This window comes from Xiphophorus hellerii, chromosome 5 (genome assembly GCF_003331165.1).
Source record: "Xiphophorus hellerii strain 12219 chromosome 5, Xiphophorus_hellerii-4.1, whole genome shotgun sequence".
NCBI classification, from domain to species: domain Eukaryota; kingdom Metazoa; phylum Chordata; class Actinopteri; order Cyprinodontiformes; family Poeciliidae; genus Xiphophorus; species Xiphophorus hellerii.
In genome coordinates this window covers 31,967,572-31,985,683 of record NC_045676.1, presented here as the reverse complement: position 1 = coordinate 31,985,683, position 18,112 = coordinate 31,967,572, and the positions used below count along the sequence as shown (strand labels likewise).

Here is an 18,112-nt window from a genome sequence, read left to right as displayed (position 1 = left end):
GAAATAGTAAAGGCTCTATGTACACTCAAAATTCCAATAAACATAAGAAAACCTACAGACCTACCTTCTATTTTTTTATAAATTTAAAATCTCATGTCATCCTTTACCAAACAGAAAATCTTTAAGAATAATAAAACAACTGGTGAGTGACAATATGATTTTAGAACAATTCAAACCACAACAGAGGCAGAACTGCAGCACTGGATAAAAAACTGACAGGCACATACACTGCAAAAAAGACTTCTGCAATAACAATAATTGAATAAATCATATTTCTGCAACAAAACTTTTTATTGAGCAGAATTTTCTGCCAGTACAACACTTGCGGTTTTGGAGTCCTAGAAATCTCACTAATTAATAACTGCTTAAATGTAGTTTTCATACTGAAACCTTAATTATGACACTTTTTCTTATTGTGGGGATTTTTTTTGTAAGACATTTATGATAAACAAGCCAGATGTAATTTCAACACACTATAAATCTTATGAATGAATTAATAGACTGTCTACAATTAATAAATTCAGTGTTTTTTAGGCTTTCAGTCCTCCTAAAAATCTCATCTGCTTATTCCATCTGTTTGGTTAAAACATCTCCTTCCGTTACACATAGTTTAGTTTTTCTTTGTGGCTCCAAGAAAGATCTAAACATCTAAGTTATGTCGACACAAACACACAGTGTTGAATCATAACTCCAAAGAAATGATAGCAAGATTTAACAGTAAAGTTTATTGATTGAACAACCATGCTGACTAAACATGTCCACAAATTACATTACAAGCCCCGAATATCTCCAACAGGCTCATTGCCAAAACTTGATGCTACAGTGACGTAAAATCCTGTTTTCTGTCTGTAGTTATGTTTTTCATTTGCCCCCTTCTCTCCACTCCATCTTATTCCCTCCTGATATACAGTATCAATTGAATAAAATAGAATGAAATAAGACTGAGCTAAAAACTGCCAAATCTCTTTCCAGCATTAGTGCTGTGATAAAAACTCATCTGTGACCTTCAGGCAAGTGTCCCATAACATATTGTGTCTGTAGGTCATTCAGATTTAAACACAGTGTGAATGACCAAAGTCTGTGTCTGTGCGTGTTTGAACTTGCAGTATCAAATACATTTTTATCATCTTCCATTGAGTCATATTAGCCATCGCTCTGGATGACATGGAACAAGGTAACATTGTAGAGCACCTGGTGCCCATTGTTCCAGGTGTACAGAGCCCTTTCTCTGGGGTTGTAGTCCATCATGCTGATGTGGGAGTACTGGTTATGAAAGGGGATGTCAGTATACTCGTATGTTGAGGTGTTGGTGTTGTAGGCAAAGTGGACTTTCGCGCCAGCCAGGTGAGAGTTGGTGACGTACAGGGTGCCACAAATCATGAAGGCCTCCCCAGCACTGCGTTTCGGGAACCCTGTGTCCCAGCTTTGGAGGATTTCCAGGGAACGAGGATCCAGGCGACTAACCTGAAGACAGAAATGGAAAGACTTAGTCATGCCATCTCAACTGTTTAAGACAAGGCATCAAAGCAGATGGAAGTGCTTAGTTGCTATGGTAATATTTACCCTTTTAGAAAAATCAGCATTTAAGTTTAAAGAGAAGAAGTCTTTCACCTGCATCCATGATTGTCCTCAGTAAAAAGCACAAAACTAAGAATGAGAAGGTGGAATTAGAGTAGTTTTTATAGCTGTATTTATTGAGAATGCACAACCAGTTAAAATTGACCTTTGGTGTACAGTAGTATATTCTATTTTTGATTGAAAAACAAGATACAGAAATAAAACCCACCCACTCTCTCTGTGCAGCAACACACAGAGTAAAAATTTAATTTAGCATTACATGACATATTTTTGAAAGCCAAAAATAAGAGAAAAAGTAGCAATAGAAACAAAATTATTACAAGAATTGAAACGAGACAGAAAAGATTAATACAGATCAGACCCTCAGGTCAAATCCACTTAGAATGTCCAGGAAGGGAGTCCAGATCCGGTGAAACTATGAATGTCCCCCTACTGAATGGAGAATTTTTTCAGGACTACAACAGTTGTTCATTTGGAAAGGGTTTGTCTGATTGCACAATGGACAAAAGTGAAACCAGAACTTTAAAACAGTAGAACTTTATTTATTTATAACACTATTCAAAACTGAATCAAAATGTTCTTCCTGTTTCCCTTCAAAATATGAGTCCTGAACTTAGCTATGGAGTCTCAAAGTTAAAGCACCCACCTTGACACCTGGGACACATAATAACAGCTTAGATGAAAATAGTGACTGGATATTGTTTTACAAGAAAAACTTTGTTTTCTGAAGAAATATTGTGGAGTTTTATTACAGAGACATCATGCACTGAGGTCTCATTGCACCTCCAGGGCTTTACATCATGTGTTAAAGGGAAAGCACTAATCTCAAAGTTAAAACTTCATTTAATTCTGCTTTTTCAAACTTTAAATTGTAAACATGTTAGGTATTTTCACTATCCTTTGTTGTGAGAATTGTGTTCTTTTATTATTTTGTGGACTCTAGGACATTTTTCTTCCTGTCAAGCTGTCAGCGTTGTATTGAAGCCCATCCATCACTTCCAAGGTTTTGTCGCACATGCAGACACAAACTCATCCCCGTTATCTCCAAAGTAAAACTTCTAATTTGCTGCTTCTTGTCTAATATAGTCTCTTTTCACTGATGTGCTTGGAGTGGCTTTAAGAAGGTGTAGAGAACTGCTGATTTTAGAACATTTTTGAAAAATACCATTATGTTTCCTGCATTTGGGATGGAGGTGTAGACAGCCCATAGTCCCGTCTCATCAGCCATCAGGTCGATGTCAGACGATCCTCCCCAGCTGTAGGGGAAGGTGTTGTTGTATCCAGCCCCACTCAGACTGCGCTGCAGCAACACACTGCGAGAACGGAAATGGTACTGAACCTAGAAAGACAGAATAGTTTTTTTCAGAATCATGGCTTTATGAGCAACCTGGTCACAGTCCATTACATTCAGTGGCATGTAGACTTGGTCAAAATAAGTAGTCAGCATGCTGCAGTGTTCCCAACAGGGACTGTGGCAGCTGGTAATTAGACTTTTAATCTAATTTGTTAAAGTATCTCCAAGATAATAAATCAGTGTGCTCACTGAATGACTAACAGCATTGTCAACAGTTCCTTGCATTTTTTAAAAATTCCTTGAACAAGCAAATTGGGGAGAAAAGGTAAATATTAAAGGGATTTTATGTATTTTCCAAGCACATGATGCTATTTTATATAGCACAATAAAGTAACTATGTTACCTTCAGTTGTTATGAAAATGCCATATATTTATAAAAAAAACGTAAAAAAATTTTTATTTGCAACTTTACACCTTGAAATTGGTGTCTGTATCTTTAAGAAGCTCCTACTCTTTCGGCCAATCAGGGTTCAGTACGACATCACAGCTATGCCTTTCCATCATCCCGTTTATAACCGTTCTTTGAAACGTTGCACTGAGAAGTAGTTTGTATGATAAGCTCAGCAGATACCAGGTGTTTGCTAATTGCTGCTGCCACTAGTCTGGAGGAGCTGAGTGGTGAACTGTTCATGGTATGTGAATAATTCTGAGGAGTCGTTTGTGCCCATCTCCTGTTTAATACTTCTGACAGTTAGATCAATTACATAATTTCTAACATTCTGCAAACTGCTGTAATAGACAGAAATTAATAAAGAAAATCCTGTTATTATTTTGGTGAGTTGAGGTCAGTCAGAGTAAATGCGGACAGGTCAAGTAAAAAAAAACAACTGAATTCTACAATTGAATCCAAAAGTACTTCAGTCAAATATTAGCTTAACATGTGCACATATTTCTGTGTTTTATATTCTAACCAAACAGATTAGTATCAGGTCAAACAGTTATTGCATGTATTATATTGTATTCTGTAAAAATATGTACCAAATCTTTAGAAAAAAGAAAAGAACAATGTGATTTCATTTCTGTTTGTAAGAACTTTGTGAATTAAAACCACGGTTTACTTCATTTCTGTGAAGCAAGAGCTACTAATTTTTAGTTTATCAGGCTCAGAAACTTATCCATTCATCCATCCATCCATCCATTCATCCATCCATCCATCCATCCATCCATCCATCCATTCATCCATCCATCATCCTTCATGCTTATCCCTGGTCGGGTGGTGAGGAGTGCTGGTGCCCGTCTCCTGCGAGAGACGATGTACACCTTGGACAGGGCATCATAGGGCATCACAGGGCAGCACAGACCAGGACAAACAATCTAGCACATACACAGATGCCAGAGTACCTGGAGAAAACCAAACACAGAGAGAACATGCAAACTCCAGGCCGGGATTCGAACCCAGGACCTCCTTGTGACACTGCTGTCAACTGCGTTACTGCGCAGCCTGCCCAGAAGGTTAACAAGATGGAATTCCATGGAGGCAAAGTGAAATGTAACTTTTATCAATTTGTAACCATGATGGTCATTAGAAGTGCCACTTAAAAACAGGGATCAGGGATAGGAAATTTTAACAATAAACAATAAAATTGTCATATTTAGCTGGTCACATTTTCAGCCATCCACAGGCTCATACCAGAATGTTGCTCTGGTGCTTGTTGTAATAGAGTGAGCCGTTGTAGACAACATGGCCAGTTCCTGCCCAGGGATGGGGCAACAGATGCTGGACAAAGTTCTGGCCTTTCGTAAAATCTCCCATGGTCCTGTACTCCAGCACACGCCTGCCTTTATAGTAGCCATCCATTGACCACACCTGGTGAAGAGAAAAGAGGGAATTAGATAGTCATATTTTTAAGTTTGTGTGGGTGTGGGTGTGGGTGTGAGGGGGGTGTACATGTGTGTGTGTATTACAAATTTGTCTTTTAGTCTTTTTCATTTTATTTGTTCTGAGTTTTGTTTATCATATTTCACCACTTTCCACTTTTGGTCTATGTTATCACAATTGCAGACTTGTAATTATTATTTCCAGTGTATATACAATTTGTCATCTGAGACCTTTGTGTAATTCTTGTATCTTACTTTCAATCCACTCAGTTATTGGTTTCCACTTTCAGATTTGCAAAGCTTTTTATTTTCCTTGTTTACACGGAAGTTAACTATTTCAAGCGTTATTCTTAAGGTGGGCATGGAAACATTGATTTTACAGTTTGATTGTTATTAAGCCTGAAAAATAAATTAGTCCCAAATGAGCAAATATATTACTTTAATTTGAAGTAATCTATCGTTGTCACTGCTGCTTACCACCAATGATCCCACTGTGTAACTCCTAAGACTCTCCTTCTTTTGGTCACTACATAATTAGCAAGTAAAATAAGGGCAAACTGTGGTAATATTACAATCAAATGCAATGCAATATTCACTCCACCTAATAATTAGGACAGAATATGTCTATTAAAAGTTAGAAAGCTCCACACCCTCCTTGGAATATCAGCCTCTGGGTATTGAGATGCTTTTAGATAATGGACAAAATATAATAGGATTCCAGCAACAGTTTTTTTCCCCCCTGAATACTAAAACCAGCAAGCACTGCCTTCAGCATTAAGGGCATCATTAGCCAACACAATTTCTATGTTTTAAAAGTTTCATTTCAGAAATACATTTTCACAATTTCTTTGGGCCGCAGCCAGTTGAAATAATAATAATACTTTAAAAAAAAAACACAAAGTTGCCATTATGAAAGATGTGTTCCTTCAAAATGGGCCATCATTACAAGTCAGTAAGCCGGAGGTCGTCTGTGATAAATGACATCTGCTTGTGTTTGTCTCTGTCTGGTAAGTAATTGCCATTTATTTTCCATGATGGTCTGAAGCTAATGGGGACCCTTAAACAATCTTTTGCTGCTCCTGGTCCAGTGTACCACAGTGATATGATTAATAAGAAAAGACATTATTACAACTTCCGAATAAAGCTCGTCTTGTTGATACCTCAGAAAAATGATGAATGTAGACAGCGACTTACAAATTTGTCTGTTTGTTCTCATTTTGTCACATTACAACCACAAACTTCAATGTATTTGAGCAGGATTTTATGCAACAGACATGAAATCTGTCTGTCAAAGAAGTGCATAAAGTAAAGTTTGAGCAAAGGGACCGGTGGTGGTGAATGTTTTCACAAATAAAAATCTGAAATAAATGGTTTGTATTGTCATTCTACCCCACTTAATTTAACACCCCCAAGGAAAACATAGTGCAACTTATTTGTAAATAGCCAGCCTACATGTAAATTAATCTCAGTATAAAGATCAGGATCTCTATTAGTCAGCATGCACCACATAACTTTGACTTATGTTAAAGACTGGGAAGAAGAAAGTCAGTCATGAGAACCACCAATCACAATTTGTTGCAAGCAAACATGACGAAGATGGCTCGTTAGTCAAATGAGACTATAACTGAACTTCTTTGTCAACAAATGCTATTTGTGGTAGACATCTAACAGTGAACATTACACTGAACACGTCATCCCACTTGTAAAACATGGTGCTAGTGATATTCTAATTTCACCAACATGAACAGGGAAACTGGTAGGAGTTAAATGAAAGACTAATGTAGCCATTTACAGGAGAATGCTGGAAGGAAACCTTTTAGAGACTGGAAAGTATTTGAGATTAGAGTAAAGTTTACATTTCCAGCAGTACACAAACTTTATTAAACATCTAGATCCCCTCTTCCCCAAAATATTCATCTTAATCCATCAACAACAAAAAATCTCAAAACAAAATAATGAAAAATAAATCTATTTGAAAAAATAAATCTGGTGGTTGGCGCATAACATAAAATAAAATTATAAAAACATAAAATATTGGTCAAAAAGGTTTGTGCTTTTAAAGAGATGAATGTAACAACTTATGAGAGGGATGAACATACGTATGTGACAAGTAAATTCTCCCATATCCAGGTATGGAAGATTGGCTTTCATCTCATCTAATTTCTCTAATTAGGTTGACCAAAATTTATGTTACGGTCTGTTGGAAAGTAAAACCGAATAATCTGATTGCAATCAAAAATTGGGTAAAGCTATTCAGAAGAAGAAAAGAATGATGGGAGAGGAGTGTGAAGAGGCAACAAATGGAAGAAAAATTAACCTTCAACAGTGTGGAAAATGAATTACCCAGAGAAGGACTAGAGGTGAAACAGATGAAGGAGAGGAGTGAAGAGCAATGGGAGAAGAAACTATTGTAGGTGAAACAGAAGCTCATTACAATTGCAGAATGAGAAAAATTCTGAGAACAGAAAATATTGAGATTAATTTTATGAGAAATAAATTCTCTTCTGCAGAGCTTTCACAAAACATGCTGAAAAGTTTTATTATTTTCATTTACAGTATTCAACATTCAAGTTGAATCAAGAAATTTAAGACAGGGACAGTGATAAATGATTATACTGATATTTTGGGGGCTTTGAATGTCTCACATTCTAATTGAAATTCACTTTGGAAAGACAATGAAAAGGACTGACTGCCTTCTCCTATTCTACTTTCAGCAATCTGTTCCCTTCCTCCTTTTGAATTTCATTTTGAACAAAAATTCAAAGGAAAACTCTTTGTTTTCTGTTATCTCATATGTGAATGCACAATTTAATTTCATACAACTTAAAAAGCTAAGTTTGAGATTAAGAAAGTTAGTTTGAATACATTATTCACATGTTGAAATAGTCCAGTAAGGCTTCTTAAAATGATCCTTGATTAGTTGTAACAATAGACTTTGAGAAATGTTTATTTTAAATTAAAAACCATACAGTAATATTGTAGGCTGTTTAGTTTTTATAAATTTTAATAAAATATTGTCGCACGAACGTCACTGTGTTGTTCACGCTGCAATGCATCCTGGGTAAATAATGTCTAAACAGCGATGAGTAACGTCATTAAGCCTTTTCAAATTGAACTGGAGAGTGTTGAAATTGATCAGAATAGAGAAATCACAAGAGGTAATGAAGATGAAGAGGACCAAATGGAGGAAGAGGATCAATTTGGCCGTAGAAACTGGTGTTTTGCTGCTGCTACTTTTAGCTTCATAAATGAAACAGACTGACTGGTTGGGTGATCCGATAAGTACTTCTATCGCTCTGTGTTCGGTCTCCCGGTCTGAACATAAATGAAGAGCGCTGTCTGATGCTTCTCCCAGCAGGTTTTATGTGCTTTGTGGATAAAAACTGTCTGCATTTATTTTTAGCTCATTACGGTAATGATCACCTGTTAGAGCCCTTGTCAGTTTAGCTCATACACATTACAAAGTTTTCTGGAGAAAAATGTTGAGAACAAAAATGTAGGTCCTTCGGCTCTGGTGTCAGATCAGTATACACTGTCAGACTGCACTTTTTTTTTTCTTGTGGGAAGTGATCCAGATTCACCTGACTGTTCTGTTTGGGTTTTTTTGGGGGGGGGTTATTACAGCCAACAGTGACAGTGTGGCATTATCTAAAATTTCACCAGGCAAACACAACATGATAAGCAATATGATAAAGTTAGCCTTCCTGTGTTTACTCTGTAGATTCCAAAATGCATCCGTTCTGGTTTTGGTCGCCATTTTTAAACCCAGCAGGTTTATAAATGGTGACCTCCACAAGTGAAAAATCTAACAAAAATATATAAACGTTTGAAGTAATTATGAGTTTTGACATGTCACAAACAGCACTATTTTCATTAATAGGAAAATTATAACATATTTACGCCAACATGTTCAACTAATCTTAGATCCCTGTAACTGCTTCCAGTTAATCAAGAAATAAGCATGGTAAGTTAGACCACAGTGAAGTGCTGCATCATGTGCCATTTAGAAAAAATATAAACAGCTGCTAAAAACATGAGACATAACCAGAAAATGTCATATTTTAAGCAAATATTTACTATACTGTTGACACTCCAGAAACACATCTTTGATGTTTCATTAAATTTATGAGTCAGACTAATTACGTATTAGAAAAATCTTCTTAGCTCATTTCGAGACACGATGATTGGAGAGATTTTCACTGGAAGAGCAGCTTGTAAATCAGTTTCCCCTCAAAGATACAAGACAGTAGCAACCAGGGCTCAAGTAACTGGTCCACCTGGTCATGTCCACGCAAATAGCATTTTGTGAAAAACGGGAACATTTTAAAAGTCAGTTTCTAAATTGGTTCAACATAACAGCTCCTTTCATTGTTGTTTAAATTTGGTAGTGTTACCGAAATTTTACACGTTTGCAGAGGTTGGTCCTTTAATTGAATTGCCAAAGAGACTATTTGAAAGACAGATTCTCTTCTGGGTTGCATCTTTTTCTGCATTCAAAACAGGCACTACACATTTGTGGAGTGTAACTCCAGGCATATCAGTATGCATGCTACACAATTCACAGCAGATATGTGAGAAAATTAAACTAGCAGATGCAATAAACATGTTTGAAATAAATCCATTACCTCAACAGCTTTCATCAAGTTCGACAGAAGTCTTGTCAGCAATCATCAATTCAAGTCAGGTGTAGAAAATTGGGATATAAGGGTATTAAGGTCTAAATTTCACCACTATGTCCCCTAGTATAACATAATGGATATTCTTGGCTGCAGAAGGTGATTTTGACACTCACAGAACAGCATTCCCTTGTAAAAATAAAACAAACAAAAAAGACCTTGGTACAGAGATTGTTAAACTTGAAAGGAAGGCTTCTGAAGGCTGATAGCGAAGGGTTATGGGTGTAGGCCCAGCGACAGACATGTAGACATATTTGATGGAGAGTTTAGTTTTTGGTGTGTATGTGATGCAACACAGGTTTTTGTGTTTTAAATGGACACCAGAATTCAGTACAATACTGCTCTCTATATTTATATTGACACTCTTCAGAACTCTGACCACTCTGTCATGACAGACCACATGCGGCCCTATCAAAAGGCAGACATCTGTAACCAAATATCACTTTTATTTACTTGATTTCACTTTAAAAATGGCCATAGAGCTGCACAAACAGACAAGAATGCAAACCAAACTTGTCATTTTATTGTATAAGTTTTAATGAGGAAAGATCCGGTGGCGATGGACAGCAGCTGTCAATCGCAAAGACAGTCTTGCAAAGTAAGAAGATTAACATTCATATGTTTTACTAGTAAGTATGATTAGAAACATACCAAACATTGCAATATGAGGTTAGTGCACGTCTAACCATTAGTAACCATGGAGACAAAGCTGCACTGTCATGTAGCCTAACGTGTGGAAAAAACTGGTTAGCATCTGGTCTTTTGTGTGTTTTTTATGACATAGTGATATAAATGTTGTGGTCTGAATTCAGGCAACGTTGGCAGTTTGATCAACACATCATGATTAAGGAGGTACGGGTCGGTTTCTCAGCTAGTTATTTCAAACTTTTGTAAATATGAGCCACAACCTGGTGTGTTACGTTCATATAGCCTGACTCGAACAAGTCAAAACAAATTATACAATGGCATCAATCATGGCTAAACTGGCATAAACAACTTGGGAGAACAGTTTCAGTCTGTTCAATACACCAGTCCCTCACTTCCAACATCCATGGTCAATAGTGCCAATACACAAGAAATATAATTATGCTACAATATCTTGTTTAATCTAATGTATGTCAGAAAATTATTACTAAATCAATCCTTGAAATCCAATACAATCACAAAGACAGTTTCAGATTCGGTTACATACATAACAGTTTCATCGTAAGATAATGAACTCAACCTCTGTTTACATTGTGGGCTAGTAAAACCTAGCAGTTTAAGGAAGCCTAGTCTGACTTTCTTTTTGGGCAGACCTGTGAAGACATTGTTGCACTAATCAATTCCACTAGTATCTCAGTCACTTAAACCTGTAGAAGTAATGTGAACAGCTGTGAAACTTCAAGCAGATGGCAAAATATCTTCTTGCATGCAGAGCATAAATGCAGGGAACCGTAAAGATATCTGTTTACCAAATGTTGTATCCAGATTGTCCATTTCATCTAAGGTACAGTATATATTACTATCTCAGTGACAGTTGGTATTTACTGCCCACTTTACCTCTCCCAACCTTCAATCTTTTTGATATTTTAAGATTACCAGATGGAAAATTTAATAAAGCATTCTCAAAATAATCAAACAAAATAAATACCATCTGTAAATGTCCATTATTTTTTTCAGAATAGAGTAGAATAAACCTTTATTAGTCACAGTGGGGAAATTCATTTGTTACAGCAGCACAATAACAAAATATACCCCGTCGAATATAAAAATATCTAAAAATATACATGTAAACAGCCACAGTATATAGTAATAAAGTATCTACAGATGAAATACAATTTTAATTAAATAGAAACATGGAAAAATCAACAGGGCCTAAATCATTTCAATTATTATTAAGTCATAATGATCTTTCTCCTAATCATCTTTGACCTCATTAGTTTTTCATATTAACCTTTGATCAAATGTGTTCCTCAACCCTGCACTTCTGAGCAAAGCAACAAAGCTGCTTTTCCACTGGCAGCCAACTCAATATTTGGAAGCACCTTAATATTTGTCTACGTTCAGTCTCTCCACTGCCATCGCTAAAACTACAGACAAAGTACAATTCTAAAACAGAGCAGTAAATCAACGTCAAAGCTTCTCCTTCTGTTTGCTGATTGGCCTTGTAGAAAATCAACTGGAGACAATTCGAGTGAAGGGGAGAAAGCCCAGACTGTGCCAGAAGGCTGTAGTGTTTTGCTCTCTTCCTTCATCTCTGATCCTATCAACAGAGAAACCTTGACAGATCACAAAATGCCCACACTTTAGAAGATGTCCTGATGCGACAGATGCGACAGATGTTGGCCGGCCTCAGAGAGTGAGAGTAAATCATGCAAACACACACACACAAACACACACCCCGTCATACTTTAAAGACCTAATAAAGATTTCATAAATGTCAAGCTGGGATCGTGTGCCGACGCTGTAGTCATGGATACCCAAGAATCTGTGAAATGGACATTTACTCATTTTGACTCACACATCGTGCATGTGTGTATCTAAGTGTGTGTGCAGACAGTGGGTTGGCAATGCTAAAATGAGTCCTAACACTTCAGATCTGCTGGGAAAACAATAATAAAATATTTGGAAGAGAAATTGCAGCCATCATACTGCCGTCCAGGTACAGTATAAGTCGCAACAGCTTTCTCAACTTGAGGACAAATGTTATCAAAGGTGCATTATGTTTATCACAAGCCACAAACAGCATTTACATTATGTATCTATTGGTTTTGGTTTTCTGAGAGCACAGAAAATGCAGGTGATGTGATTTTTGTAAGTGTGCAGCTTAGAAACTGCTGTCTGGTTGTCCGCCATTTTGCCATTCCAAATTATTAAATTATCTGTCTGTGTGGAAACTGTTAAATATATTATCGACTTTCGGAAAAGGGTATTGATTTCTAATTCAGTCAAAATTAATAAAGCTTCTGTTCACTGATTGGCCGGTAGAAAATCTACCTGAGAAATCCAGCTCAATGGGAGAAAACCCAGACTGAGCAGTGAAGGGAGTTAAGAATCGAGTTGTGTAGGAAGGTAATGGCCAGGATGCCTCACCAACAAAACTCTTCAACAATCCATGGTGTTGAAGCATACATATTCATACTCAACTGTGAAATTTAGATCATTCTATGGATTATTTTATGCTTTATTTGTCACATACTTATGGTGTTGCTGTATAAAAAAAATATACGTCAATGACACAATGCACTCTGCTGGGTTTCCTTGGCTAAAAACATTTTAAGCTAATTTTAATAATTAACTAGGAGTTGATAACTATGATCAATTCAAATGTCTTTTTTCTGAAGTGCCTCAAGAGGACATTTAGTGTGATTTCATAAATAAAATGAATTGAATTAAAAAATCCTAATGAATTAAATCTGGCTTCTTAATCTTCATACTGAACTTTGCCATCATGTATCATTTCATAGATTTTATTAATTTATCTGTATTTATTTGTTCTGTTTTTACTTTTAGTAGTTTTAGTGTACTTTAGTTTAGTTTGAGTTGAGAGTTACTAGGGTAGTGTTACTTTGAGTATTTTACTGGATGGTCGAATTATTGTTGTTTTTGTTCGTAAACTTGTATTTTGGAGAGAAGTTAGTATTTTATTCAATACATGTTGCATCTCACTGTTCAGAAAAAGGAAAATGCTGGACTTATTATAACTAAACTTTTGTCATGCAGTTATTTATTAACAATAACTGAGACCGAACTATTTGACTATTATATTCTTGATGATCAAGTGGTGCCCCGACTTAGTCAAAGCACAAGAATGAACAAAATGTATCATGTTTTATTAGGCCACATTAAAGGTTAACATAACCATCAGCACAAAAACAGTCTTAAAGATAGAAAAAAACTGTTAGCGGAAGTTGAGATCTTTTTAGATTTTCATTGTGTTATATATAGAAGACATACAAGTAACAAATCCTGCATTTTTATAAGCTCTACTTGTTTTGTTGCCAGAATGCCACACTCTGAATAGAGAACATACATTATACATCAATAACCATCAAGATGGAAGATGAGGAAAGAAGATCCAAACAGACATCAGAAATGTGAAGGACCTTACACCAGTGAACTGGAACTAAACGGGTCATGCAACTGGAATACTGATGCTTTGCATGGTTCCCTCCCATTACAGGGAAAGTTCACATAGCACGGGTAAGCGTGGCAATATAAATCACACCTGGCAACTGGGAGACAGTCGCCTTGACAACTAGATAAATATGCGCTGCCTGAACAGACTGTTTTGTTGTGTCTGTGTGTGCATCCGTTAGAGGCGACTGAAGCTTGTAAAGAGTGAAAACAAAGTGCACAACAAAGTCATGCTGGAAATAAGACAGAGAAAATACATTAAGGAGAATGTCGAGCCTCCCAACCATGTGACCGTAGACATCATCATTTACTATGATGCTGGCTTCTACAAAGATTTCTTAAACCAGACCTAAAAAATATTTTTTCAAGGTCATCCATCTTTATTACTTTATGTACATTTTTATATGGTTTCAAAAACAGCAGTACCTAAGATTTCCTTTTCTTTTGATTGTGCCTACAGTTCCTTTGTGTCCATAAAAACTTGGGTTCAAGGAAATAAAAGGAACCCAGACATCCTGCTCACAATCCAACCCTGGCCAAGAAGGGATATACAGCTGAAGCCAGATATTTACATACACCATGTTCCAAATTATTATGCAAGTGATATTTTCTCAGATTTTCCTAAATGGTCAATGCAAATGATGGTCAGTATAATTTTCAAGTCATGAACTATTACAGTGTAAATCTAATTTTACTGAACAAAGCTCCCCATGAGAACAGTATTTTCTTCAAAAATAAAAAACTCAAAATGCAAAATGTTCCAAATTATTATGCACTGCAGATTTTCTAAACATTTTATGGTTTATAAAGAACTGCAAACGGTCATTCTTTGAATGTTCAGCATTAAGTGTTCACATGTACTAAAATCAAAAGCTGTTTCAATCAAAAACATCTTAACAGACCGAGTTACATGTTAACATAGAACCTTCTTTGATATCACAGCACAATTCTTGATCCATTGAACTTGTGAGTTTGTGGAAAGTTTCTGCTTGAATTTTTTTGCAGGATGTCAGAAAACCTTCCCAGAGCTGCTGGTTTGATATGAACTGCATTCCACCCTCAGATCTTCTGCTTGAGGAAACTCCAAAGGTTCTCAATAGGGTTGAGGTCAGAGGTCAGAGGAGGATGGTGACCACACCATGAGTTTCTCCCCTTTTATGCCCATAGCAGCCAATGACACAGTGGTAATTCCTTGCAGCATGAGACGGTGCATTGTCATGGATGAAGATGATTTTGCTACTGAACCATGAACCTTCTTTTTGAACCATGAAAGAAAGTGATCAGTCAGAAAGTCCATCTACTTTGCTGAGGTCATTTTCACACCTTCAGGGACTCTGAAGGGGCCGACCAATGATTCTCTCCCCATGATTTTGGCCCAAAAAATGACTCTACCACCTCCTTGCTGACGTCACAGCTGTGTTGGGATGTTGTGGCCATCCACCACCAATCCACTACTTGCACAGTAGTCATCAGTGAACAAGTCTGTTTGAAAATTAATCTTCATGTACAGCAGGGCCCACTGAGAACGTTTCTGCTTGTGAGCTCTGGTTAGGGGCCCAATAGTAGGTTGATGCACCTCAAGCCTCTGGAGGATCCTCCAATTTGAGGTTCCAGAGGCTCCAGCAGCTTCAAATAACTGTTTGCTGCTTTGTAAGGACATTTTAACAGCTGCTCTCTTCATCCTGTGAATTTGTCTAACAGAAACCTTCCTCATTCTGCCTTTATCTGTACAAACCCATCTTTGTTCTGAATCAGCCACAAATCTCTTCACAGTACGATAACGCTTCAGTTTTTGTTAAATATCTAATGTTTTCATACCTTGTCATACGGCACTACACTATCTGATCATTTTCGTCAGCAGACAGATCCTTTCTCTTTCCCATATTGCTTGAAACCTGTGGCCTGTTTAATAATATGGAACATCCTTCTTAAGTAGATTTCCTTTAATTGAGTTAACCAGACAAACTAATCAACCAGTTCTGATTCAAAGAGCCCTGACAAACAATACCATCTATAAATTTAATAGCGCAACAAAAAATTTAATCTTTATGACACTTAAATCCAATTTGCATAATAATTTGGAACACGGTGTATACTGTATTAAAAGCCACACAACATTTTCTCCTCATTGTCTGACATTAAATCTAACAAAAGCTTTGTAGTTTAAGGTTAGATAGAAATTTTATATATATATATATAAAAACTCTGTTTGCTAGACTTCAGAATAACGAGAGAACATTTTGTATAACTTTTTAAAAGTCTTATTCCTATATCCAAATATAAGAGCATTAACTTAATTGTTTAGTTGCTTTTAAACTCCCATCCTGACTCAACTCAAAATGTTAATTAAATCACATCCCAATTTTGATCACTTTCAAAAATAAAAGATGAGAATATGGAGTTTCAAAACAAAATAACCCATTGTCCACGACCACATCTTTAGATTCTGTCAATTAACACCACAAAGAGGACTGGTTCCAACTGGAAAGAAGCTCAACTTTGCCAAGAATGCAGCTTTTACTTTCATTATACAAGAACTAGTGCATCTAGAGCTCCATGAACTACAGTTAACCCCCAAAGTATAGGGACCCTACAATGTTTTCCTTTTCTACATCCTCAAATTTCTTCATGCTAGTTAGCCTCTAAATTCTTTAAAAATGATTGCGTTTTTGTTTCTAAATCCATTAACGCTCCAGTCAACTTAGAAACTCAATATCTCACTTGAAGTACGTTTTTTGAAATTATGGTAAAATTTGGGATTACAAACAGTATTTTTAACAACAATTCCAAAAACTCCTGTTGTAAAAACTCTGTAAATCACCCACATTTGGGGATGTATATTTTAAAGCTGGATGTCACATAAAATGCTTCCATCATAGAAAACTAGAGGTGATAAATGGGCCCCAATTTTCTTAATTTTAGTGGATCGGTTATTAATCGATTGATATTTACATGTGAAGCCAATCTTATCTATACCACAGCAAAGATCTGAAAGTCAACTACTGTCCTCTTCTGTTGACAGACAGACCCTCCCACCAGGTTTATTATCTGCATATTTACAATTTCACCCCACTGTTGGCAGCTCAGAGACTTTGTTCCTAAATTTAACAACATTTCAGAGAAAAAAAAACTGAATTGGCCAAAATGTGAATCAACAAGTCAGGCTTTTTAAAGATGGATAATCGGCGATCAGCCAGAAAACTGAAATTGGTGCGCTCCTACAGAAAACACAAGTATATTTACACACATCCAGCTTTAGATATTTTGGTTATCTGGTTTCCATAAATTAATAATGCAAGATGCATTAAACTGAAAAAAGTTTAAAAAAGGCAATCCAAAAATAATTGTGATTTTATTTTGTCCACTGGATTGTCTCAAAATCTGACTGGGTAACAATGCCAATACCAAAACTCTTGAATTTTACTTTATGACAATTATACAATTATACTTTATGAATCATGATTATGAACTGTGAAATCAATTCTGGGTTACCACATATAAGATTTAAATTCTTATTCAGTCTTTTTGTAACAGTTGATCTTTGGACTTCATGCACCTACCCTGCTGTCAGAGCTGGGAATCATGGCATCAGTCATCCAGGAGCCAAAGCGGGACCCTGATGATTTCACAGTGATCGGGTTGCTAACTGCAGTCAGGCGACCACAACCTGAAAGATCCCAGAAAATGTTAATTGTATGTTTTACAAAAAAGACAAATGAATGAAATGGAAGTTCCCAGTTAATTCATATGGAGTCATCAACTGCTAATTTATCACCCTTTTTATAAAATCTTTCTCAAAAATAAACATTGTTTCTGAGGAATTTATATGTGCTTCTGATGTATAATTGTGCTGCAGTATTAATCCAGTTAAACAAAACTGTAACCTTAAAGTGGCACCAAACTCTTATTTGAAATTTACCCCAACTTTTTTCCATCTCCAAACAGAATCCCTGAACTTGTGTTTCTGTCTTGACAAACTGTCTTGCAAAGGTCGTGATGTACTTTAAGGGGGAAGTATGATGTATTTTCCAGGCACGTAGTGTCTTTTTATAGCAGAATAATGTAAATATATTAGCTTCCGATGTTATAAAAAAAGATGTATATCCAAAATGACTTAAAAGAAATTTGACTTTGCAATTTAACATCTTGAAATTGACCTTTTTGTCCATAAGAAGCTCTTGGTCTTTCTGAAACTTTGCCTTCAGTACATCAAAGTTTTACCATTAACCCATATACAATATTCATAGGAGCAATGCGATAAAAAGTAGTTAAACTACTTTACTAAAGCTTTGTGAAATAGCAGATGCACAGTTTCACAAAGCTATTTGCTCATTGCTGCTGCCGCTAGTCTGAAGGAGTTGAGTGGGGGAGGTTTGGGGAACGATATGGGGGAGTTTCTCTGTGAGGTGGAAGCTCGGCTTGGAGCATGTGCTTGGTGGCAACCATTTGGCACCACCATATACTGTAGTTCCCAAGGGAGACTAAAGGATTTCTCAAACATGCAAGAAAGAGTCAAAGCAAAACTCCACATATGTTTTTGATGAGCGAACATTATATTATGATGTAA

The 18,112-nt window shown here is 36.4% G+C and overlaps 1 protein-coding gene across 3 annotated transcripts in view; it reads right to left on the bottom strand.

The window, feature by feature from the left end:
* Nucleotides 1–704: 704 nt before the first annotated feature.
* LOC116720360 (noelin-2-like) overlaps nucleotides 705–18,112 on the bottom strand; it is a 55,741-nt gene continuing 38,333 nt past the window's right edge. For all 3 annotated transcript variants that reach the window (XM_032563585.1, XM_032563584.1, XM_032563586.1), the window contains 4 exons: nucleotides 17,106–17,212; nucleotides 4,563–4,739; nucleotides 2,744–2,917; nucleotides 705–1,464 (listed from right to left, as the gene is read on the bottom strand). In XM_032563585.1, the coding sequence (XP_032419476.1) occupies nucleotides 1,144–1,464; nucleotides 2,744–2,917; nucleotides 4,563–4,739; nucleotides 17,106–17,212 (779 nt within the window). In that variant the 3' untranslated portion in view covers nucleotides 705–1,143. The remainder of the gene's footprint in view (nucleotides 1,465–2,743; nucleotides 2,918–4,562; nucleotides 4,740–17,105; nucleotides 17,213–18,112) is intronic.